This window comes from Panthera pardus, unplaced genomic scaffold (genome assembly GCF_024362965.1).
Source record: "Panthera pardus isolate Hobbes unplaced genomic scaffold, ASM2436296v1 HiC_scaffold_20, whole genome shotgun sequence".
Classification (NCBI taxonomy): Eukaryota; Metazoa; Chordata; class Mammalia; order Carnivora; family Felidae; genus Panthera; species Panthera pardus.
This window is the reverse complement of record NW_026526766.1, coordinates 12996024-13022147: the sequence shown is the minus strand read 5'-3', so window position 1 is coordinate 13022147 and position 26124 is coordinate 12996024. Positions and strand designations below refer to the sequence as shown.

Sequence of the window (26124 nt, the reverse complement as noted above, 5' to 3'; positions counted from 1 at the left end):
TCCTAGTCTGAGGCCAAGATGACTCAAATGACCAGATGAGGTGTTTCTGTGCATGCGTGTGGTCCCGTATGCCAGCACTTAACGCTGCCTTTCAGTGAGGCTTTCTGAGTCTCAGCACTGTTCGCATGGGGCGCAGAAAAATTCTCTGCTTAGGAGGACTGTCCTGTGTACTGTACCATGTCCAGGAGCACCTCTGGCCTCAGTTCACTAGATGCCAGGAGCACTCTCCAGCCTCCACGTATGACAACCACAATGTCTCTGGACATCGCCAAATGTCCCTTTATGGACTTACTTTGCTACCAGCTGAAAACTACTGTTGTAAACTATGGTCTTGAAAGAAGATATAATTGAAATATAAATATTAGATTTTTTTAGTGAAGTAAAAATTCAGGTTTGTGAATACTAAAAATAGAAAATAATTCTCCCCCGAAAAAATTAAGACGTACAAAAATAATTTCCATTTATATATTTTATGCAGATATTAAATTTACCTTGCAGGAAACAACTTAGTGGGTGACAAGCATGGACTTTGGGGTAAGACAGGCTGAGCAGAGATCCTGTCTGGGCCCCTTAGTATTACTGTGTGACCTCAAACAAGTTACTTTAGCGCTCTGTGCCAAGATTCCTTAAGATGGGGATAATAATAGTACCTACTTTGTAGGGTTTAGTAAAGATTAAATGTGTTAAAATATGTAAAGCACTTAGAACAGTGCTTGGAACGTGTAAGCACAATATAAATGTAACTGTTTTTATTCCTAGGCTAGTCACATTGCATGGCAATAGTCCGTGTTTTTATTCATCCATCCACCCAATAGTTATGATATCATTTTTTGAACACCTACTGTGAGGCACTGTTATAAATTCTTTACATATATTTTCCCTAATTTAATAGTTTATCAAGGTAATAATTTTACCAAAAAAAAAAAAGATAATTTTACTACATTTTACACCCACTTCTGTCCTTCCTTTTATACCAGGATGCCTCAATTACCCCAGCCTAGAACAGGGCTTGGCAAACTATATTCCCACAGGCCAAATCAAGTCCCAGATCCAGGCCTATTATTGTGGACTGTGAGCTAAGAATGCTTTTTACATTTTTAAAATTGAAATAAAATCAAAGGAAGAATACTTTATCATACGTGAAAATTATATGAAACTCACACTTTTAAATCAAGTTTTATTGGAACACAACCAAACTCATTCGTTTACCAATAATCTGACTGCTTTTGTACTAACAACTGTTGAGTCAATTACTTGCTATAGAAAGACTGTCAGGCTCTGAAAGCCTTAAAAATGAACTCTGTGGTCCTTTACAGAAGAAATTTGCTAACTCCTTATCTAGAGCATAAAAGAACTAATAGAAATAATAGTATAAAGAATTACCTATCACCTTTACAAATACAAGACTCATTTGTCCTATCTAAGACATCTCTCTCTCTCTCTCTTTTCTTGATCATTGTTCAGCATTAACTTTATTTCCTTGATTCCCTTAGTCCCCATTTATTCAGCTGTGACAATTTGTTGGCCAAGATACTTTTAAGTCACAAATGCCTTGGACAGTGGTTTTCAGTCTTGACTACATATTGGGATCGCCTGGAGTGCTTTAAAAAACAACAACACCTGGGTTCTATTTAATCCACCTATTTATCTATTAAAAAAAATTTTTAAGGTACCTGGGTTCTCTATTCTCAGAGATTCTGACATCATTGGTCTGGGCACAACCAAAGCTTCAGACTATTTCAAAGGACCCAGGTGTTTGTAATGAGTAGCGAGGGTTAAGAACCACTGCCCCAGACAGAAGGCCCAGTATTTTTTTCCAAAACTTCTTTGATGATAAAGAATTTTGTTAGAAATGCACATCGTGGCCCTATCACAGACCCATGGAATCTAATCTCCAAGGAGTTGCTGAAGAGGCTATATGTTTAACAAGCTCCCCAAGTGAGTCTTATAGTCCAGGAAGCTTGGGACACACTGCTCTCCTTGTATCAGATGCCTCCGAGAAGTGGAGCCTGTGTGTCCGGCTCCCTTCTGCGCGGCTGACGGTAGACTCAGCAAACCCATTGGACTGGACACCCCAGTCATGTTGTTAGTGTTTACATAATGACTTCCAGAAATCCATAGCTGTGTGTTTACAAAGCCTAGGCCTCGAGGAAGTGCATGGAGATGAGGAATGCCAGATTTTTAAGTCCCCTCCCCAGAGATGCTTAACAGTAAAATTCGCTTTAGATCAAACCTCCCATTTGCTTTCGGATGTGTTCCTTCCTATAAGAGTATTTCCCACTCTGGTTTCCAAAAATATCTCCTTCTGTGTACACTCCCAAGTTTCTGAAAGAGGGAACACACCTCATTTCCACATAAGTTCACTTCCATATCTTAGCAAGTTTCCAGAAGGCCAGGTTGGCTCCTCTTCTGTTCTAAGAAGAAAGGAGGCAGGGATCCAGCTGGCTCGCAGATCTGGTCTGTGATGAGAGTCATTTCAAGTGCCCAGCTGGAAAGGACACCGTTGCAAGTTGTAAAAGAGGAACCAAGTCAGAGGGCAAGGGATAAGCTCTGGGCTTCTCCAGCATGGACAGACTCCTGCCTCTGTTTGAACACCACTGTGCCCCCTCCCCTCTCCAGGGGCAGGAGGAGAAAGCTCACCAGGGATCCACACAACCTGAAGAAAGCTCTGGTGCTTTCATTGCATAGTTTGGGAGTTGAGCATCTTGGTTAATGGAAAATGTATAAAAAGAATATATGAGCAAATAAAATGCGAATCCTTAGAGGATGCCTACTGACTTAAATAAGCATCATGAGGTTATGTTTCTGTTCAAAGTTTTGACATTCTACACACAACTTGTTAAAGCTCACAGAATATATGTGTGTAGACACACACAATTTTAAAGCATGTCATGTTAAGGTAATCTGTAGCTAGACCCCATGAATGTTGGTGAGTTCTAAGATAGGTTGCTTCTCAGACAGCAGACAGTCCTCTGTTGTGCCATTTAAACATGTTTAAAGTCATATTTTTGGAAGTCTATATTTTGAGAGTTGTCCCAAAATGTTATATTATAGCTTGAACATGGAAAGAAAAGCATTATAGAGTAACTGGATTTAAAGAAGAGGCTGAGGGGCATTTGAGTGGCTCAAGGGGCTGAGGGTCCAACTCGTGATAGTGGCTCAGGTCATGATCCCAAGGTTGTGAGATCAAGCCCTGCGTCGAGCTCCGTGCTGGGCCTGGAGCCTGCTTAAGGTTCTCTCTCTTTCTCTCCCTCTGTCCTTCCCCCACTCGCTGGCTCTCTCAAAAAAAAAAATAATAATAATAACAAATAACAGGCTGATCGTGGAAGAAGCATAAGCAGTAAGGAGGGCAATTTAAAAAAGGAGAGGTATGGCTAGTTAACCAGACCAAAAGGAAACAAGTACTGAGGTAAGAGGAGACGAGGAATGGAAGTTGCTTGAAAAAAGAAGCAAATAATTATTTTAGCCACCATTCATTTGGCCTCTACAACTGTTAGGAACTAGATACAGGGGTGCCTGGGTGGCTCAGTCGGTTAAGCGTCTGACTCCGGCTCAGGTGGTGAACTCACGGTTCATGAGTTCGAGCCCTGCATCGGGCTGTCTCCTGTCAGCGCAGAGCCCACTTCAGATCCTCTGTCTCCCTCGCTCTCTGCTCCTCCCCCACCTCTCTCTCAAAAATAAATAAACATTTTTTAAAAAGGGAGATAGATATATATATTCTCCCCCCCCCAAACTCACCCCCCCCCAATCCTTCCAAAAGCTCTGTAAGGTCAGTAGCCATCGTCTCCGTTTCACAGGATGGAGGCCCAGGCAGGTGCATTGATGTACACGAAATGATACAGCTTGGAAATACTCGAGCTAGGATTTAAATCCAAGTTTCCCTGACTGCATCTACATTCCTTCAGCCAAACCAATACACTAGACCTGTATTCGGAGGACAGAGGCAGGTTGGAAGAGATGCTTAAATACTAAAATGCAGAGGTTCTGGAAGAATTGTGTGGGTGTCACTGGGCCTGCGTGTGACAAGAGAAGATAGTTCTTTGGAATGTGTCACAATGAATTGGGTGAAATAATAAAAACCAGGGCAGTTAGAGAGACTCATTTCCCCTAGAAGCAATAAATATGACCCAACAAACAAAAGGAAGCAACCAGAAAGAAGGATTTCAGGCCAGAAGGAGGCTGAGAATATGTTTTAGAGTTTCACTATTGAAGTCCGCTGTGTCTTGTGAAATACAGTACTCGTGGGGACCGAGAGTGGATGCCCGTGTATAACGGTAAACAGGAACCATATGAACCAAATTGCATTTTAAACAGTATCCCACATGATTTCAAGTAGAGCAGAAGCCTCAGGTGAGGTTTCCACACTGTGCTAACAGCCCCAGAGGGAAGGAGCGGGGGCCGAGGTGTGGATTAAAGTGACAGTCCGTGAGGGGCACCTGGGTGGCTCCGTCAATTAAGCGTCTGACTTCAGCTCAGGTCATGATCTCGAGGCTCGTGAGTCTGAGCCCCGGGTCGGGCTCTGTGCGGACAGCTCAGAGCCTGGAACCTCCTTTGGATTCTGTGTCTCCCTCTCTCTGCCCCTCCCCGACTCACACCTTGTCTTTCTCTCAAAAAAAAAACAAAAAAACAAAAAAAAAAACACCTTAAAATTTTGTTAAGTGACAGTCCCTGAAGGGGTGAGCAGACAAGAGCGCAAGGTGGAGAAGGAACAGCCTCTCCACAGCTGTCCTCATGCTTCCACTCCTGATCTCACTGAACTCTGACATATGTTCACCACGCAAGAGACCAGAAATTATATGGTTGTGTCTGTAAATGCGTCATCATAGGGGCTTTAAAAATACCTTTGACTCCTATTCAGAATCTATGTATCCATTTTATTAAAAAAGGAAAGGAAGGAAGAAAGACAGCGAGCGGCCCCATTAGCAGAGAAAGGAACGTTTCTCGAGCTCTGTGGGGCCGCCAGTTCCCCTTTCTGTCTCGCAGTCAGGCTGTACCTTTCCCCACCTGCTAAGGTGCCTGCAGGGCTCCAGAGTCGCACTGTATCTCCAAGGCCTCCACCCTTTTGCCCACACTGTGTCCTATTCTTTGCTCTGCGGGCTCTGAAGAGTGCAGACAGGAATAAACCCGCTCTCACTTCCTGCTCACAGCCCCCGGGGCCCCGAAAGCCAGCGAGCGCCTTACTCAGCTTGAAGCGTTGCCTAGAGAAGGTTGAGCTCGTACGCCATTTCCCCGAGGAGGAGTTTTTCTCCAGAGGTTCCGCAGGCCCTGACACAAGAACCCCACCAGCCCTCCTACACTCCACGCACTCATCTAGACATAACCGAGTCCTCCAGTGACAGTCACTAAACCTGAGCCCCCAGGGGTTTTCGGCGGACACCCAGCACCTCAGCCAGTGCTATCGGGATTCAGCCTCCGGGCCAGAGCCCCATGAGGCTTACGCCCCCCTCCAAGCCACAGTTGGCTACACAGACCCATTCCTTTCTATAAATTGCTTTATCTTCTCTTGTTTTCTTTCAAAGAAGCAGAAACCAGGGAGGACTATCCCAACTTGGATAGGGTGGGGAAGTGTTGCTATAGAAAATGGATAAAATCCTCCCAGGGCACTGCTAAGCCAAGCACATTAAGGGAGGAGGAGGAGAAAAAAAGAAGACATTAACTCAGAAAACAATTCAAGTGGGACTTCAAGATAAAATCCAGTCTATTTTTATGTTGGTTTGACCAGTTTACAAGTATAGTATGTGCCTTCCTTTCCTTCCTACAGACATTTCACCTACCTGGCATTCATTAGGCACAAATCCACCGTGTGCCCTAGTTCAAGAACCTGAGGCTCCGGGCGCCTGGGTGGCTCAGTCGGTTGAGTGTCTGACACTTGATTTCAGCTCCGGTTGTGATTTCACAGTCCTCGGATCCAGCCCCGCCTCTTTGGGATTCTCTCTCTCCTTCTGTCTCTGCCCATCCCCTACTCATTTTCTCTCTCTCTCCCAAAATAAACAAATAAACTTAAAAAGAAAAAAAAAAGAACCTGAGGCTTATGCATGAACAAGAGTAGCACTGAGAGAAGAGGTCCCCTTTTTAGCCAGAAAGACACAAGAAACGGTAATAGCCAAACAAAAAGGATGCATCATGGCACAGAAGTAAAGGCAAAGTACTGGACCCAGGGACACATGTAAGGGACAAAAAGAAGATAGCACATCACATTATTTCAAATATTATAGTCATTTCCTTAAATTCTTTGAATAGCTTAAAGCCTTGAAGTTCATTTTGTTGTGAATTCTGAGTCCTGCTTGCTGACCTTGCTCTGTTCTGCCATGCGGCGGCCTTGCCCAAGGGCCGGGCTCCCGGGTCTCCGTAGCCAGAACCCTGTATTGTGTTTCCTTACAGCTGGCGTACATCGGATACTTGATGCTCTTCAACTATATCGTGTTAGTGAAGATGGAGCGCTGGCCTTCCACGCAGGAATGGATCGTCATTTCGTACATATTCACCCTGGGGATAGAGAAGATGAGAGAGGTAACTGCTTTCATAAAGGAGAACATAGGAGAAAAACAGTGGTCAGTTACCTTTGTGAGTGGAAGGGAGGGGTGATGCTAGGGATCCAAATTAAGCCAGAAACCGTTTTCTCTATGCTGCACAGAAATAATGGACTCGGCCTCGAGGGCCGGTGGCAAACCTGGGGAGGCGTCATAGTGTGGGTTTTATAGGGTCATCACTTCACGCCTGCTCAGGGTTTGCTCTAGCTTTTGCCAACAGATCTCTTGTCCAAGAAGAGTTGTCTTCGACACTGTTTACATGTCTCTTTCCTCGACCCTATAAACGAGAGTTTTCAAATTTTCCCATTTTTCCACTTTTAACTCCCATTGCAACCCCTTACTCTGGGTCTCTTTGGCACTATCATCCAATACCTATGATTCTCCAAATGCATTTCAGCAGCTGTAGAAGGAACTACGCTTCCATTCATTAATTTATCCTCCACTTTATTCCTTCTCAACATTTATTATGTACCTGCTGAGCACCAGCCTCTCCACCAACCCTAGGAATCACTGAAGTGGGCTGAATATATTTCTTGTCCTTCTGGTTGAGGGTGTGGGCCCCTCTGTACTCCCCACATCCCCACCTTGTTAAAGGAGCCATCATAACCCCATCCCCCATATGACTTGCTTCAAGTTCAAAGCCAGAGTCAGGGGCCTTCCCAATCTGAGCTGCTAAAATGAATGTGGTCAAGCAAACGTCCACCAGAGGGCTCTGCAACTCTGCTCAACGCGCTCCACCAACCCATTCCCTACGCTGTAGGGAAGGCACGCTTGTGTGATGATTCTTCTGCATTTCCCCCTGGAACTACAGTCATCAGGGCAGGTCTTTTCTGGAAGAATTACTCTCTGTCAAGTCCACTGCACGTTCAAGAGCTCTCGAGCAATCCTACTCCCAAAGCTACAGTGAGTGAGAAAATACATCGGGATCCATACAAAAATGGATTCCTACAAATCCACAAATTCACCCTTGCCTTCATTACCAACCGGTTAAAATACCCTTAGTCTCTTAGGTTTTAGTTCTCTTTCAGAGAAAAGGATGCAGTATCTATTAGATGCCGTCATATGGGATCATTTTAAAAAATCTCTTAAAATACATTCAGAGCCCTTCTTTGGGGTTTTTAAACTGCTTCGGGGACACTTAAATTCTAATCAGCATGTCCCCATGCTGAGAGTTTGGAGGTGTGCACTAGTCCCATTTTATAAAAAGCTGGATATTCTTTTTAATGGATGCCCTGCCTGGCCTCGTTCTAACTAGTTGTGTACTGTTCGGCCTCCCCATTCACAATGCCTTCTACTTCCTGAGCACGGCTGTGGATTTCCCATTGGTAAACTGAAAAAGCTGTAATAAATTTGCAGTGCTCTTTGTGTAGCGCTCTGACAACGGAGGCCTGCTACCGCTAAGGGCTCTGGTGCTGTTCAGTGCTAGCTCCTCTCCCGTGATTTAACGCCCAGATGCATATTACTTCCCCGTGATAAGCAGAAAAGGGAAAGACTCGCGCAGGGAGACTGGAATCCCTCCAGGGACGAGGCTGGAAGAAGACAGGGAGCAGCCTGTACTCCGTGGACTGTTCTGGAAGAGGCTGCCAAGCAGGCGGGCTGCCAGGAACCTCCCGGCCTGGATATCCATTTCTCCTGAGGCGGCATGTAACAGTGGCCCGGGCTCTGCAGGGTCGGGTCAGCAGGGGGTCATCCCAGGAGTCCTGGCTCCTGAGGAGGCCGCTCGGGGAGGCCCCCACCGCCTTCGTGGGCGATCTTTTCCTTGTCAGCCTGGCGGGGCCGCACACCGCCCCAGGTCCCGGACCCGCTGAGGATGCTCAACCGCCCAGGGGCTGCGGACCCCACAGGTCCCGCCTCCGCGTCGGGCGCAGGCACGCAAGATCCCGGACACGTGGAAATCTCCGTAGGCTTCCCGGCCTTCAGGGATATACGAGCGGGGCTTTGTGGTTTCACAGACGGCCCACCCATTCCCAGCACCACATACTTCCGCGCGCAGTCACCAAAACAAGCCGCGGGGATCCCTCAAGCGACCGGAACTGTTTACACCGTGCGTGGGCGGACGTTCTCCCCCCGGACCCTCCTCCCGGCAACCCCGCGAGGGCCAGACCTGGCCGCGGCGCGAGGGCACGCCCACTCCTGCGGTCGCGCCCACTCTGCGGCCACGCCCCCTCGGAGCAGGGGGTCGCGGCTGGCCCAGAGCCGGTGGGAGAAGCTTTAGGGCCGGGGTACCTGCGTTCCTGCTTCACCCTAGCCTCTCAGCCTTGACCTCCCCCCCCCTTTTTTTTTTCTTATGTTGGGATTTCACAGAAATATTTCCACAGTTTAGAAACTGATGCTATCAATCTCTGTTGACCAATTGTAGGAAAGCGTGGACGCAGGGGTAGAAAAACTCCAAGGCATTTCCCCTCCGCCCCCCTACCCACACGCAGGGAGTTTTCCCTAGCTAAGATGCAGGGGTGTGAGAAACCGCCAGGACGACGACAGCTGCAGGAATCCCTGATGGGGAGGACAGTGCTTCCCTCAACCTGTGGACCCCAGCTTGCCCTGAGAACTTGTTATGAATGTAAACTCTCCAGCCTCACACACCAGGCATCACTGAAGCAGAAACTCCAGGTGTAGGGCGCGGCCATCGTGTTTTCACCAGCCCCTAGGTGATTCTGATGCCCGCTCAAGAAACCCTGGCCTGGGGTTTAGGGGTGAATGTAGCCCTACAGAGGAGGAAGAATGAGGCTACCAGCTGGCTCTGGCATCTCGCACAGCATTCCAAGCCCTCGTCCTGACTTACTAAGACCTCCCTTCCTTAAGTATTTCAGGTCACGGCAAACCATTAAAGGGGACCAGAGGATGCAAATAAACAGCTGCAGATTAGACCCTGTCCCCTGTCTTTGCTTTCCTCTCTTTTGAGAGGAGATTCCGAGTTGGGTGATGGCTCAAAGAGACTGAAGTCTCCGGGTAAACCCAAAGGCCCAGCTACTCAGCCTCTATAGGCCAGCCTCCCTGGCTCCTCACATCCGGGGACAAGCTGTGGTGTCGGACCAGTGGGACTCACTCTCCAACTATGCGTTTCATAGAGCCTCTGTGTGGCAGCAAAAAGGCCCCTCTAGATTTGAGGTAAGTCAGAGCCCTACCCAGTACCTAATGATATGTAGCAGTCAGTCAACAAACATTTAATTGAGAATCTGTTATGTAACCGGCCCTGGGGACCAAAGGGTCTGCCTCAGAGTTTACAGTGGAGATGATAGGTGGGTAGACCAACACAGACAACATGTTTACCTGCATACAGAAGTTAACTTCATAGAGTGACAAACTCTTCAAAACCGAAGATAGGGTAATATATTAGCAAGTGACAGGGATGTGGAGGCCCCTGCAGGTAGGATAGTCAAAGATCTTCTTAAGAAAGGGAAATTAGAGCAGAGACCTTGAGGATGAGGAGGAGCAAAACATGTAAAATTCTGGGAGAAGAAAATGCCCAACAGAAGGAACAAGTGCAAATGTCCCGAGCATATAATGAGCCGCTATGTCCGTAGGTGTGGAATGGGGGGAATGTGGTGGGCTGTGAAATGAAGCCACCGTAAGGAGTTTGGGTCTTTCTCTGTGTGTGTTGGAAGCCATCGGGAGATTGAAATATTCATTTATCACAATTTGCTTTAGTTTTTGTTGTTGTTCATACATCTCTCAAATCACTCTCTTTTTTAGATTGTGGTATAATTTACCCGGAAGAAAATAAACAACTCATAGGAAAATAATAAACTCATTCTTATTTATAAGAAAATAAATAAACTCATTCTGTTTACCCATACAACTGTGTGTAATCACCACCCAGATCACGGCTTCAGTTTTTAAAGATCATTCTGTGTGCTAGTTAGAGAATGGGTTGAGGGAGAGTAGACACCGATGGTGGCAGGAATACCAGTCAGAAGGCTGTTGCAATCATCTAGGTGATGTGGTAGGACTGAGAATACAATGGCAACAGTGGGTGGTGGTGAGCAGTGGTTGGATCAGATTGTATTTAGAAATAGAGGTGATATTGATACAGATTATATGGATGTGACGAGAAGAATGAAGGAGTCCTCCCTGGTGGTCTGAGTAACTCAATATGGTGGCACTCTTTACTGAGATGGAGTGGAATTTCAGAGATTTGCAGTGTGTCAGGAATCTGTCATTTTATAGCAAAACCCTAATGGGTATCTTAGGATTGTAAGGCAACCCAAAGGATCAAACTTCTTGCTTCTGTTTGCCTCTGGAATGCTTGTATCTTCCTGGTCTGAGCTTAGCTCAGTGGTATATTCATAGCATGCAAATATTCAAGTAAACACAGGTAAACAAAACAAGCTACTGATGTCAACTAACAGACCAAGCGTTTTCCAACTGGACCTAAAACATGGACTGAAACCAGACCTAACCCCACCCTCTTTTCCTGTCTTTTAGATCCTGATGTCAGAGCCAGGGAAGTTGCTACAGAAAGTAAAGGTGTGGCTGCAGGAGTACTGGAATGTCACAGACCTAATAGCCATCCTTTTGTTCTCTGTGGGAATGATCCTTCGTCTCCAAGACCAGCCCTTCAGGAGTGATGGGAGGGTCATCTATTGTGTGAACATCATTTATTGGTACATCCGTCTACTAGACATCTTCGGCGTGAACAAGTATTTGGGCCCATACGTAATGATGATTGGAAAAATGGTAAGCAGGGTTCTCTGATTCCGTGTTATAAATATGCAGAGGAGAAGTGGCAGTAATAGGAAGAGGAAAATCATTCATTTGGGCCTGCTGTGATGGTCTGAGATGGCCCTGGGGGTGTTTGGATTTTTAATTCCTTTTGAGCGTTTGGGAGTTTGACTACATCTGTATACATCACTGGAAAATTAACGATCATTCACCCATTTACTTACTGAAAAACATACACAGATCATCTCTTTTGGGCTAAGCACCGGAGTAGGAGTTGGGTATTTAAAGGTGCTCATTCCGTGAGATTGAAGATGAGAGAGAAGTAATTACCATACAGTGTGCGAATGCTGTTAGAGAGATGTGTATAAAGGAGCATAGAAAAGACAATGTAGGTCAGGGACAGCTTCGTGTGGAGGTTACATTTTAGCTGGATCTTGGAGGAAGAGTGGGTCTCCACTCCAAATCTTTAGAAGATTTTTAAATTTTAACATTTCTTATTTTTTTTTTCCTAATAAAGTCCTTGAAAAATGCCTTTCCCTACACAAAGGGAAGGAAGTACGGTCTATTTTAGTTGAGTTAGGTTGAATTTTATTTGGATATTACGGTCTATCCATATATCATGTATTTTGTTACACTACTGGAAAATGGAGAGTTAAAAACTGGGTTCCAGAATGATGCCCCTACCTATTCTTTAAAAAAGAATCCCAGAGGGCACCTGGGTGGCTCAGTCAGTTAAGCGTCTGACTTTGGCTCAGGTCATGATATGGTTCATGCGTTCAAGCCCCGAGTCAGGCTCAGTGCTGACAGCTCGGAGCCTGGAGCCTGCTTCGGATTCTGTGTCTCCCTCTCTCTCTGCCCCTCCCCCACTTGTGCTCTCTCTTTCTCAAAAATGAATAAACATTTAAAAAAAAAAAAAACTTAAAAAATTAAAAAAAAAAGAATCCCAAGTGGCAAACTAATATGCTTTCCCACAAATGGCTGTGGACTTGTTCCTTGACCACCCTGGTTTCCGGACTCTCTCCATAAAGACTCAGCCCTAGGAGGACAGCAGTAGTGTGAACCCTAGGGGTGCACAAATATATCAGCTCCTGCTCCAGACTCACTAGAAAAAGAATTAGAGCCCTCTGCTCAGAACCTAGGTGCTTCTTATCAATTACCCCACTTTTCAAAGTGTGACCCTTACTTCACCTTCACAGCGCATATGTGGAAAAACCCAAATACCTCCATCCTACCATGGTAAACGCCTCTTCCTGAAAAACTCTGTTCTAATAACCTCCAGTCTACTTCCACTTGTGGGCTGTCAAAAACTAACAATTGGTCAATAGCTGTCCTTTATCATCCTCCCTCAAATTTCACTATATACATCATCACAGCTGACCTTTCAGTCAGCAGATCTGTGTTTATCATTATTATTAGTGTGTGGGTGCATGTGTCACTCTACTGAAATGAATCTTAAATAACCAAGACTCTTCCTACAAAAGCACTGAGAAACACAAGTAAAGGGAAGGAGAATTTGAATCCAAAAGGTAGGAGTTATGAGACCTTGAGAAATGTATTTAACCTCCTTAAGACCCAGTTTACTCATTTAAAGTAATTATAATAAATGCAAGGTTATATCTTGCAGGGCTTTTGTGATGATTACAAATAACACATGCCAAGTAGCTGATAGGGTCTGGCTCATAGCAGGTAGTTGATAAAATTGCATCTGTTATGTTTATGTGTGCCTTCTGTTTATGAAAGTACAATAAAAAGTGGGGAGGGGGTGAGATATTGGTGAGCACGGTTATTCCACTCTATTCCTAACCCTTTTATACAAAAGCTTGAGACCTATAACACCAGTATTGCTTAGGGGAGATATCACCAAGCCCATTCTAGAGAGGAAGAACTTGAATTCAACAAGCTTGAATTATTTACCCAAAACTGAATCCCAGTTCAATTGGGATTTTTGACTGGGGGGGGGGGGGGGGGAATGTGTATCTTACTCTATTGCACAACCTGTTCTATAATCTTCTCTGTTCTTTTAGTAATGAATTTGAGATTGTGGTAAAGATTCTTATGTCTAAAAGCAGAGAATCTCAATTTAGAGCCAGTGGGAAAGATTTAAGACAAAGGATCAGTGGACCCTCCACCTAATTTGTATATAAAAATTTGTGGGTGTATGAATTTTCTGGACAGAGAAGACAAGCTTCCATGAGATTCTCAAATGTATACTCAAATGGACCCAATGAAAGTGAAGAGTTACAACAGCCACAAAATTAGGCCAAGTTTTCTCAACCTTGATACCATTGGTATTTCAGACTAGATAATTCTTTGTTGTGGGGGCCATGCTGTGCATCACACAATATTTAGCAGCGTCACTGGCTTCTACCCACTAATGCCAGTAGTGTAGGCGTGCACGTGTGCGTGCGGACACACACGCACACACACATATGCTTATGACAACAAAAACATCTCCAGACATTGCCACATGTCCCCTGGGGACACAATTGCCCTCTGTTGAGAAGCACCACAGCAGACAGTTATGTAATCTGATTGCTTGTTTTTCTAATTGATCGTTGCCTTGTTGTTTTGTTTCATTAAATAAGATCTGAAGTCTCAAACAAACCAAATATATCACTTTAAAAGATTGGATGGCATTTAAATAGTTGAAATAACTAAAGTCACACTAAACCAGCAACCTTATGTTAAAATCTACGTCTGTTATTTTAATAATGGCATAATTATCCCCAATTTTGACTAGAATGAAACCTTATTATGGAGCGAGTGAGCGAGATGGACTGCATTTTCTCTGCCTTCCAACTTATGAATGATTCCACTTATAAGTCAAAAATAAGTAGAAAATGAGTATATTTGGTGGCTTTGTTCTCTTTCATGGGGCTTTTAAGATAATTAGTTAAATAATTGAGTCTCTGATCCAGAAGGTAGGTGAAATATGCCTATAGAATTTATCAGTGAGTTAGATGGACTGCTAGGTGGGAAGCTTAATAAAATATGCCCGCATGTGATTATTCTGAAAACCCCTCAACATTACAGAGGCCCTCTTCAGTACTAAACAACCAAGGAACTCACTATACCCTGTGGTCTAGGGACAGACATCTGATAAGATACCTGGACACAATACATAGATCAAGTATGATTCAGGCACCTGGGTGGCTCAGTCGGTTGAAAGTCCAACTCTTGATTTTTGGCTCAGGTCATGATCCCAGGGTCATGGAATCAAGCCTGCATCAGGCTGTGTGCTGAGTGTGGAGCCTGCTTAGGATTCTCTCTCCCTCTCTCTCTGCCCCTGTTTGCGCACGCTCTCTCTCTCTCTCTCTCGACCAAAAAAATTAAAAAAGTAAGATCCCAACTGATCTTTAAATCCAGGATCTCTTACTGGAATCCTGACCCCTTTTCTTTATATTCCACTTCTCAATGCAATTCTCTAAGCCTAGTACTAAACTCACTTGTATAATGCAGAATAAAAACAAGAATTATAATAACTATCATTTACTCTGTGCCAAATACCATGTCAGACATATCATCACTACAACCCCATGAAATGGGTTTTAGTATCTTTGTTTAGCAACAGAATAACCAGAAACCAGGCAAAAAACAAAGGCAGGATACCAGCTCTTACCCAATCAGACTTCACAACCTGACCTTCCAATTCTAACAGCAATGCATTAACATTTACTGAGACCTACCCACATTGTTTCACATATTATCTCATTTAAGCCTTATGAAATTAATATGCATGGTGATTGTCATTATCCCCATTTTGAAAAAAAAAAAAGGAAAAGAAAACCAAGATTGAGCAACTTGCACATGTCCACCTAAGCTATTTTTACTAGCAGAGGCAAGATGAAAACTCAGGTGGTCAAACACCTGAAAACATGTGCATAACCACCACCATATGTACTCACCTGTATAGAACACAACCTACAGATATATACAAGAGTGAGACAGAATCAGCTCTCTTAATATTGAACTGACTGGACAATTTAACTGTAAAAACAGAGGTACCCAGCCCTGGTTTTTACTAATAATGTTCTACTTCTGCATTCTGCTCTATCAGATTTCAGTATTTGTGTGGAAGACTTTTGTGAAATAGATGAAGTTGAGTGGGAAGAATGTTTCTTGTCTTAGATTGTTTTGGCCCTTCAGGTAGGTAGCACAGTCCTGAATGAAAACAGTCCTGAGAAATTGAATTAGAACAGTTGCTGTGTGTACTGGCTGAGTTTTCTTGGGTCAGAGTAGCTCCTAAATCTCATGAGTACCCACCTTCCTCTCCCCACCCATTAGTGGAGCCATTAGTGTTTTTTCATTGATGGAACGTTTGGTAAATAAATGATGAAATAATTTTACAAAATAGAGGATGGGAAACAGGCCTATGTTTCCTATAAAACTGTTTTGACACAGCTGGCTTGTTCACTTGTAAGAGAGTCCTGAGGCCACTAAGCTGTGAAAGGAATAACTAATTAAGTAGCACGTATCTTTAAAAACAGTGAACAAATATGAATGAACATCAACTTTTGAGAAATTCTTATTTAGTTTCAAAGTCAGATGATACTTGAAAGATGGATTCAGAAGTTGTCTTGACAGTTGATTAATTGGCCAAAAATATTTTGAGCCCTCAGTGTCCTAAGGCAAAGCAGAAGGCTATTGTGTTTTAATTCTAATAACAGGCACCATGGAATATTGTTTTAAAATAAAATTTTAAAGCTAATTTAAAGCCTTCATTATCAACGATAAAATTTTCATTATTCTTTCTTTGTGGGTGGGTATCCCTTCAGGAAGTTTGATATCCCAGAGAAGGTTGTCTTTTGTGTTAGATGGTTTGGTGCGAGGGATAGAAACCAATCTCCAACTAGCTTAAGCCCAGGAGGGATATACTGACTTATGGCAGGGCATGATGAAACTGGCCTTAAGGGTTACTGCAGTCAGGCTCTCAACCACTTTCAGAACATGCTGTCTCTCTCTGTCTGGAATATCTGCTTCATTCACTCTCGATCAGTTTTACTGGTGGGGGACTCAGCCTCAGACACTCTGAATTTATATCATTACAGAGAAAGAAAGGGAGCTTCTCTATCCCAGCTTCAGTTGAAAAAATCCAAAGAGAGGATATTGGTTGGCCCATCTTGTGTCACATGCCTACCTCCTATCACTGTTGCCAGAGGGTGAGGTACCATCATTAACCTAGCCTGGAAAAGACACCATATTTGTGGCCAAAATGGGTGGGAACTGCTTCTAAAAGAAGGAGGCAATGGGTTCTGGCCAGACAAAATAATAGTTATTACATCCTCATCTATTTTTGGTGATAAAAGGAAAGTAATTTGGCATATGAGAAACAGATCCTTGATAATATGTATCACGAAAACAAGCAAAAAAGAAAGGAACAAAGAGGAACGAGAGATAACATTGTGCTTGAATGCAGTCAAGAGAATTTTATAAACATGTCAAGATGAAAGTCCAACATTTCAACAGCAGACACAGAAATGGGCCATTAGGCAACCTGATTCTATTGCCGACAAAAACACCCTCTATAACTGATAGGATATGCTGCAAGAGAATTAAGTACAGAAAGAGTGATTCTCTGAGAGACTGGTTTGTGGTAGAATATCAGGCAGTGAGGTGGGGCCACAAGAATAAGAAGGTGGATGGTGGCTATGTGGGCTGTCCTAGCTTTGCTTGCAAGTAATTACTTTCTTGAGCATTCCAACTCTCAAACTTAGGGAATTTACAACATTGCAGTAGTTCTTGAAATAGTTCGATCATCCCAAGTTCAATTTTGCTAAGAAGAAAATGACCCAGGGAGGACACCGGCTCCCAGGAACAGAGCTGGATTCATAAAGAGACCCGAGCTTCATGTGACTCCCATGCCTAGTCTTAACTAGGTAGCACAGACAACAGTGGAAAGTGAGGGGCTTCCTTTCTATGCGTGCCTTTTTTTTAAATGCTTTTGAGTTACTGATAAAATTCTGTGGACGTTGTTTCAATAGACCAAGTGTTCTCTTTCTTACTTGGACACAGCTGTCTATCTATATATCCCTTGTCAGAAGTGTTGAAAATGAACCTCCTCCAAAGGTTTCCATCAGTGTTGATACCATAGGAACACTCAATCATGTGGATTTTCTTTTTTTTCTCCCTCTGCTTCCACACCCTTCCAGATGATAGACATGATGTACTTTGTCATCATTATGCTGGTGGTACTGATGAGTTTTGGGGTCGCCAGGCAAGCCATTCTCTTTCCCAATGAAGAACCATCATGGAAATTGGCCAAGAACATCTTCTACATGCCCTATTGGATGATTTATGGGGAAGTGTTTGCGGACCAGATAGACCGTAAGCAAGTTTATGATTCTCATACACCAAAGTCAGGTATTGAACTTCAATTGGGTCATGTCTTTTCTGAGTTCATTTGTTTGTTCTCAATAAATGGCTCAAGATAGAGGACCAATTCCTAGCTTGCTATCTTGGAGGTAAAAAACAATTATAGAAGGTGAATATACAATTTTAACAAAGTAGTCCTTGGGTGTTTTTTCTGGTATGTCATCACTGTGACACAGATTGACATCAGGTGTACCAAATTTAATGAAGAGCCATTATAAAAATGGTTCCCCCTAAATTATTTGGGGATTGAAAATCCTAGGGCCATGTGTTGAACATTTCAATATTATTAATATATTATGTCATTACTTCCCACCCCTACCCCAACCCCCAGCCTGTAAAAACTAAATTCCTTGGATCTGACTTCAGAACAAATAAACAAGTCTCTATTTTGCCATCAGAATTCAAGAGGGCAAACATCTGCATGGTGTTTTCCTTGCAATGGAAACTATTCTCTAGCTCCTTTTCCCACTGTCTTAAATTATGTGCTATTGAGACTCAAAAGAAGCTAGTAGTCATTGCCCGGAAGTATGGAAAATGCCTTAGGTTGTAAACTGAGTTGCTTGCTGTAAATGCCAGGGGTAAAAAAATAGTATCTATATCATGAAATGATTCAGTGTGAGGAGCAAGTGCCCGCAGGCTTTGATGTTTCATGCCCTAATAGAGGCTGATTCTCTATAATAAACACCCTCTTATATAGAGTTTGGAGATAGTTGTATCCTATGAATATGTTCCAGCATTTTATTTGGACCAAATGTCAGGGCACACCAGGCATTGGGACATTATTTGGGAAGAAGGCATCAGGAAAGAAGTATCTTTCAGTATGGAGGAACTGGATCCCTGGAGCACCTACTTCCCATTTTCCCTAAGGAGTTTGGCTCTAGAAATAACATCCCTCCAACACTGTCGAATTAACATTTTTGAAACATTTTTTGCTGACAAGCCAGCCATCTGAGCCCTGGACTGTGGACATGGATTAGGGTTGCATAACCAGGTAGTATAGTTTATTAAGAGCAGGAGCAGAGACTAGTCAGCATCCCCCTCCACCCCCACCAATCCCAGGTAGGGCTGAGACCAAGTAAATAAGGAGCAAGCAGCAAAGAGTCTGAGCCCTCTGGGCCCATGTAAAGCATGTGTACATTGGCAACAGGATACATTAATATGTCATTTTCCCTCCTGTGATGGATTTTGAACAAATACCTTTCTTAAAATGAGTTATCTGAGGCCAGAAAGCTTTTGGGAACACCTCATTGGAACAAATATTCATTTCAGGAGACTTAGCCGAGCTCACTGAGGAAGAATTTTTAACTCCATCTCCTAGTTGGCAATGTGCAGCCTTCACCACGACAGCTTTCCAGGGTCTAGGGAAAACCCTTTCGGGATCCTTTCAGCTGGTCCCTAAAGGCAAAACGACTAAAAGCCCATCGACGATCATTTTCCTCAGAGATTAAATGTATTATTTCCCCCCAAAAAAAATTGCTTTCCACATATATTATTTTGCCTTCCTTAGTTTTCCTTTCTTCCCCAAAATGAGATTAAGCCCCCATGGGTTTTTTGACAATGCAACATTTTGGGATGGGAGAAGGAAGGAAGTGTGGGTATGTTTTATAAATGGGATTCTGTCTGTCCCTCTACAAGTGGCCATTTATTGATGTTGTACTATGAGCCCAACCTAGTGCAACAGACACCACCATCTGGCTGAATAAGAGGATTTATTATTGTTATTCTAAAAGAAGGGCTGATTGTAGTTTAGAACTGGAACACCCCCACCCCACCCCAGAGATGAAAGAGAGGTGTTTTGTGTGAGTGAAGTATGAAAATAGATGTCCCTCGTTGTTCATTAGATCTGTGGTGCTCTACATGTGTGAGAATCAATTTCTACCCCAAATCTCAATATCTAAGTGACCCAGCCTTGGATGGATGCAAACTTCATGACACCCTTCCCTGACTTACCTTCTTTTTTGACATTCCAAAATTGGCTGCAATGGTAGCCAACTGTTCTAAGCTAAATCAGCCAGTTTGCTGTTTAGAGTGCTAACGAGTATTTGTCCTTTCTCAAATGACCCCCAAATTGGTCATTCCATGTGCCAAGGTCACAGAACATCCCTATTTTTAAAATAATTTGATTTTCATGTTATGGTACTGGACAAGCCCAAGGGGCATTGGGTGACTGCCCCACCTGGTCATTCAGAATTGCCCAGGAGACCTAAGAACCAAGCCATTTGAGAAAGGTACAAATCATTTATGCTGCCCTACGGTGTCTTGCCTCTTTTCTGTGCGGTGTCCAGGCTGGTTTGTGAAGCATGTGTTCAGGCTGATTGGATCTCATATCCACCTGGACCCACGGCCCTGCCCAGGGTCTGCCAATCCCATCCTGCAAATGTGCCCCTGTGTGGGCCTCTCCCGCGCTGCTCATTCACACACACACACACACCTTCTCAGAGCGACTCATTTCTAATGTGATGCACGTGTTCCATATCTAACTCTGTTTTTAACTGCAAAACTGCTGAGCCCATTTCATGTTTGGGGAAATGATCTTTCTTGGCATAATTGTATATGGATGTATAATGGGCCCCAAGGGGTGGGTTATTACTGTCTTTCTTATATCTCAGAAGGGAGGACAGCTTTAATGCCCTCACTTCCGGGAGGCAAAGTTACTGAACTACAGATTTTTTTACATGCATTCCTTTTATTTTTCTTATAGTTTATCCTAAGCCCAGAAACTTTCAATAAGGTGAAAACAGCTGAGATGAGACTTCTAAGGTTACTTTCCAAATGTGCTCAAAGACTAAAAGCAAAAGAAATAAGAAAGAATGGAGTCACTGTAAAATCACAAAATAATTTAGGTGGTTTTCGCCTCTAAACTAGGTTAGATTAACACAAATGACAGTCTGGCATTAATCTCGATTATCTGTAGAGGCTAAAATATTTGCTTTGTGTCAGGAGCAGATGCAAATGCAAGATCGTGATTGGCAGCAGCAGATAATGAAACAAACTGGGGAAGGGACAGTGATGGTCTGCTCTCTCTGGACGTTTTGCCTTGCACCCTGATGAACTGATAAGAATTGAACTCACTGTTGTTGGCTTGGTTTAGTTTGGGCTTGTGGTTATTTTTCAAACGACCCCAGATCATCTTAGATGTTGACGTTATATATAGTACTAGCTCTGTAAGACCCAATGTATGGGCTACCATTCAGTGACTCGGGCCCCAGCTTGCTAAAGGTATTGCTACCAAACGATGACATCCTTATAAGTGTCTCATTAAGGTGAGCCATGTTGCATGGCATCTGAGAGCTGGTCAGGATCCCCCTGGAGCTTGACAGGGGGGAAAAGCCACTTAGAGAAAAGAAGCAACAGCACATTCATGCCAAGGCCAGGGCAAAGCTAAAATTAGGTGGACTCTCACCAGTTGCAATATCTGGTTCCATGGTGTGAAGTACCTAGAAATATACCTTTGTTGGCAGAGAAGATGGGGTGTCTCTAGCTTCCTTGAGCCTCTGGATGAATGAGATTTCCCTTTATTTACAAGGCATCCTTGTGTTGCCTACCACACACACAGATTTCCCAGACTGTACCAGGGCAGGGGGAAAATGAATCATGCTCTTGAATGCATTAAATCAGGGTCTAAATTTAGCCCTTCTTTCTGCTGCTCTGAGTATTTTTATAACTTTGGGTAGTAACGTGAAAGCAAAATGTCCAAAACTTACTTTTTACCGTAACAACTTAATATTATTTGGCTGTTCCTCTTGGCCTAAATTAACTATCCAATCTATTTAATGCATGGGGTCATTTTTTCTAAAACACTTCTTTGTATTACTTTTCTGTCTCAAATGATGTGTTCCTCACTTCCAGTGTGGAAAAATGCCTGCTTGTGGCAAATCTTAGAACAGCATGAACAGAGAACATGGCTATTGTTATGCATTTCGATCCTTGGACTCCAGTTTTGGAAACTCAGGGCTCTGCATCTGTTTGGTATTCAGGACTGACCTTCTCTAATGGATTCAGAGCACACTAATGCCTAACAGCTATAGCGTGGGGAGTGCTGCCTGACCAAAGAAAGTATTTCGGAAAAGAAAAACTTGAGCCAATGCCAACTTTTGGGAAAGGGGGAATTGTTTTGCTGGGTTTTGTTTTCGCAGATTGCTAAGGAAGCAAGCCAATCGGAGGCACCACCCCCCTTTCTCTGCCCCTGAAAGTCAGCTTACATTCTAGAGAATATCCACCCGACTTGTTTGCTAATGCAAACTGAGACTTAGTGAGTTTACAAACAGCAGACAGGCCTTTGTGATGATTCAGTACGCTATAGCAATCAACATTTGCTCCTCTATCATAATATTCATTTAGCCTTTGCCCACAGGTTGGGCCCCATTTTTAATCCATTCAATGGATGTTTATTTTCGATCCTACTATGAGCTGGACACCAAGGTAAAGAGATGCACATGGCAGAGATATTGTCTTTAAGGAATTTACAGGCCAAGAAAGGCAAACTGACATTGACACTATGTATGTGGAGATGGAGTCCCAAAAGAAAAGTGGTCGGTTCTTCCTAGTGTGAGCGTGGGGGCCACAACAGATGAAGCCTTGCAAAGAATGGGAAGGTTGAACTGAGACCTGAAATGTGAGCAGATATTTGCTGGGCAGATGGGAGCAGGGGGCTGTGAAGGAGAAGAATGGCACTCGAAACTGAGACTCAGCGTGGACAGTTCCAGGCACAGCAGGTAGTTTAATATGGCTGACCGTAGGGTGAGAGGCAGGAGGCAAGAAGCAGAACAGATGGGTCTAAAGAGAGAGACAGTAGTATAGATCTTGGAGGACTTATACTCCATGTTCAGGGTGGTACCATGATCTGACATGTTTTAGTCAGAGCTCTCAAGCAAAAATATAAAGATGGGAGGTGAGAGCACACTAGCTAATACAGTAGCAGTTGGAATGGAGAATATAGGCAGCATGAGACTTTAAAAAGGTAAAATCAGAAGAACTTGGGCAGAAGTCAGGTGGGGCAGAGGATGGTGGTGGGGAAGTGGAAGAGGATTTAAGACGGAGAAGCTAACAGGTCACTCTAGGGTTTCTGGCTTAGTCTCAAGAATGACATCATTTAGTGAGATAGAGAACCTAGCAGTAAGAACTATGAAGGAAGGGGGATTTGTTCAGTTGGAGTTGGATTGAGTTCGAGGTTCCCCTAGGAATTCCAGGAAAACCATGAAGAAGGTTATTTTGTGTCTAGGTCTCTGGAGCTAGGTAGAAAGAGGTGGCCTGGTGGTACAGATCTGGAGATCAAGAATATAATTCCAGTTAAAGCCAAGGAAGTGGGTGAGCTTGCCAGGGAGCACAGGTAGAGAGAGAAAGCCAGAGTAGAGCAGTGGAATGGAGGACAGTATCCAGTGCAAGAGAGGACAACAATTAGGTGAATATTTAGAAAAAGTCCATACAGTTAGACCTTTAGGAAGTCACTGATAATTTTGGCCAGAGGATTTTTATTTCAAGAGTGCATGCAAAAACAAATTACAGTGATTTAAGAGCAAACGAGCAGCAAGGCAAAGCATTTACTAGGGAAGAGAGAGGGAGAAGTGTTGTGTCTGTGTGGAGGTGGCAAGGGGAGGAGGAAGATCAATGAAGTGGGGCTTTGAGAAGAAGAGTAATGTTTTGTAATCACCACTTAGGAAAGCCACTAAGTACACATCAAAGGATTGCTTAGGGCCACCTATTTGCATAGTTAGGTTGTCTGTTTTCTCAGTCAAGACTCAGCAGCCCAGATCAAGAAAAACAAATAGTTGGGTTAATCCAAGATTGAAGCTTTGCTATGCCAGTATGGCAGAAAGAAAGGAGACTACGTGTTTTGAAGATGGTTGCAAGGGTCCTTAAAGTTACACATTATGAGGTCTAAGATGCAAGGAGAAGAAAATAAAGGTATAATGTTGCTAAGTACCTAGGAGGAAAAAGAATGGACAACAAAAGACTAGAGAACTAAGTGCTTTGAGAACTAAGGATCCTGAGACATGTGGTGATAAGATGTTGTGGCCAGAGAATGGTAAACTGGTATTCAGAGTCCAGAGCTAGGACAATTTAGGATAATGATAATGTCCAGAATAAGTTCTAGGATATTTTGGAATTCAGGCCAAGCATCTTGAAGCTAGGTTCTTCTGTGTTTGTCAATGCAGATACTGAAGTGTCCATAGTGACAGAAGAGGGAGTGGACAGGAAGACTTTAATCAGAATGACCTGAAACTCAAAGGAGAAGGGCTTTTTGAGCAAGAGTGAAAAGCAGTGGTTTGGAAGAGGCAAAGTATCAGTGACAATGCAGACATTACTTATGGGGACCACAATGGTGGATGTACAAGAGTGTGCAATTTTCATTCGAGAAGGTTTCAGGGTGTCTTTCTGAAAAATGAGATTTAGTGAAGGCAAGAAAATGAAGATGGGGGTGGGCTTATAAAAGTATGAGAAAGCAGAGGAGTATGTGTTCAATGACAAAGGTGTTCCAGAAGGCTCTGGGGAAAGGGAGAAAAGAGAGAGATAGTGGGAAAATTCAGTGATCAGAGAGCCCAACATCATGTGAGGACAATAGCATAGGTGAGGATAGTTGACCAGAGGAATGTGCACTGCAGGAATAGAGGATGATACGTAAGAGAAGTAGGGTGGGAATAACTATTCCAGAGTTTTGAGGCAGCTGAAGACGGGAGCTGTAATGGTATAAGGGGCCAAATTGGGCTAAGGATAGCAAGGTCTCATAGGCAGTTTAGAGCAACCTTTGCCCAGGTTTCTAAGATTTTGTTGAGATCAGATTGTTCTGATCCCCCAAATGGACGGAAGTGGAGACTTTCTGTGGTGGCACAGAACAACCAGATTCTAACCAGATTCTGCCCCAGATGGCGTGGAGAATTCTCCATCTTGGGGGAGGCTCTCCTTTTGAAATGAGCAATGGCCTGTGATACTAGGGAGGCGTCATTCATTACCTTTCACAAGAATGGGCTTTTATTATCACCTTGGATTATTCCATTGTTCTTTAACTGTAGACGTGCTAACACCTTGCCTACAATTAAATTTAGTCCTTGGCCCATCCTGGCCATTTTCAACTTCTGCTGTAATTCTGCCTTTAACAGAGTGCTTTTGGTACATCATAGGTTTGCATGACTCTTCAAAGCCCATGCTTTTTCTCCTTTACCACAAATACTCCAAGCAAGTCCTACATAACCCAGTGGAAAATAAAGCATCAGCAGATGGGATACATTTAAAATTTTTGAAACTTTCTCCAAAAAGCTCTAAACCACTTTTTAAAAAGTTAACTTGGTACAGAGAAGTTAGCTTCCCATCCTACTGTTGGGACTATTTTGTCACCTATGGGGAGCTAACTTCTCACTGGGGACGAAAGATATAAAAATTGCATACCCTTTGAATAGAAGCGAATCAGTAGGGTTTTTCCTAAAAACTGTGATGGAATTTGTTCTCTTCAGCATGTGCAAAATAAAAATGGGATTCTGTAAGATTTAGAGAAAAAACTAAAGTCTGTGGCGATGCTGAATACTAAGCCAATAATGAAGGACTTCAGAAAGAGTTCATGTTTGTACCAGCAGAAAAGTAGCAGGAAGTTTTACTAAGAGCCAGTTTCAGATGAAATTAGTCATTAAAACACAATAATAGGGGCACATGGGTGGCTCAGTCGGGTAGGTGTCCGACTTCGGCTCAGGTCATAATCTTTCGGTCTGTGGGTTTGGGCCCCATGTCGGGCTCTGTGCTGACAGCTTAGAGCCTGGAGCCTGCTTTGGATTCTGTGTCTCCCTCTCTGTCTCTGCCCCTCCCCCGTTCACGCTCTGTCTCTCTCTCTCTCAAAAATAAATAAACATTGAAAAAACAGTAATAGTCTGCCTTCTAATGAGATATAATTGACTACAGGTAAGGAAAGGTAATCACTATAGATTGAATACTAGAGACACCTGCATGGTATGTCACTCAACCCAAAATGATGTTGAACATCATCTAGAATAGCATTAAAAATGAAACAAAAGGGGCTGTCTGTACCTGACCTGAAGCTGTAGTATATCCGTTCCTGGGATACTGAGGATAGTGCTGGTCACTGTCTCTCAAGAAAAACACAAATGTGCTGAGCCAGAGAAGAGCAGCCAGACTCAAGGAAGGAGGGAATGAGAAGCTCTAATTTGAGGATGGATCAGGAAGATGAGGGCTCTTCACTCTGAAAGATGAAAGCGATCATGTCTGAAGTCTGTCAACTCCCAAAATGAATCTCTCTGTGGATAAAGTGAGTATGACATGGGTCCCCAAATCCCAGTGTACTTGAGCCAAGGATCCATTGAAGTATGAAAGTTGCAGACTTAAGTCAAATAAAAGAAATACCATTCTACAGAGTGGGTAGAGAGCTTTGGGGATTTATTTTCCCCTGGAGATGTTATAGGAGAAATAATACAGTCTCAAAGCAAATTTCAGACATTTTATCTTTTTAATCATAACAAGGGAGACCCTGAACAGAAAGTGGCTTTTTTTTTGTTTCCTCCCCCAAAATAATTTTCCTTCGAAGGAAAAGGGAAAAGGATGAGGAAAAAGAGGAAGA

General features: G+C 43.4%; 1 protein-coding gene and 1 long non-coding RNA gene across 12 annotated transcripts in view; one reads left to right on the top strand and one right to left on the bottom strand.

Annotated features, from left to right (window-relative positions):
* TRPM3 (transient receptor potential cation channel subfamily M member 3) overlaps positions 1–26124 on the top strand; it is an 804289-nt gene that overhangs the window by 731075 nt on the left and 47090 nt on the right. For all 11 annotated transcript variants that reach the window (XM_053907798.1, XM_019463616.2, XM_019463620.2 and 8 more), the window contains 3 exons: positions 6382–6510; positions 10956–11207; positions 17342–17516. In XM_053907798.1, the coding sequence (XP_053763773.1) occupies positions 6382–6510; positions 10956–11207; positions 17342–17516 (556 nt within the window). The remainder of the gene's footprint in view (positions 1–6381; positions 6511–10955; positions 11208–17341; positions 17517–26124) is intronic.
* On the bottom strand, positions 1148–25903 carry LOC109275405 (uncharacterized). Its single transcript, XR_008424146.1, has 3 exons — positions 25578–25903; positions 6293–6486; positions 1148–2488 (listed from the first exon to the last, which is right to left on the bottom strand). It is a non-coding gene; the product is annotated as an uncharacterized LOC109275405 (long non-coding RNA).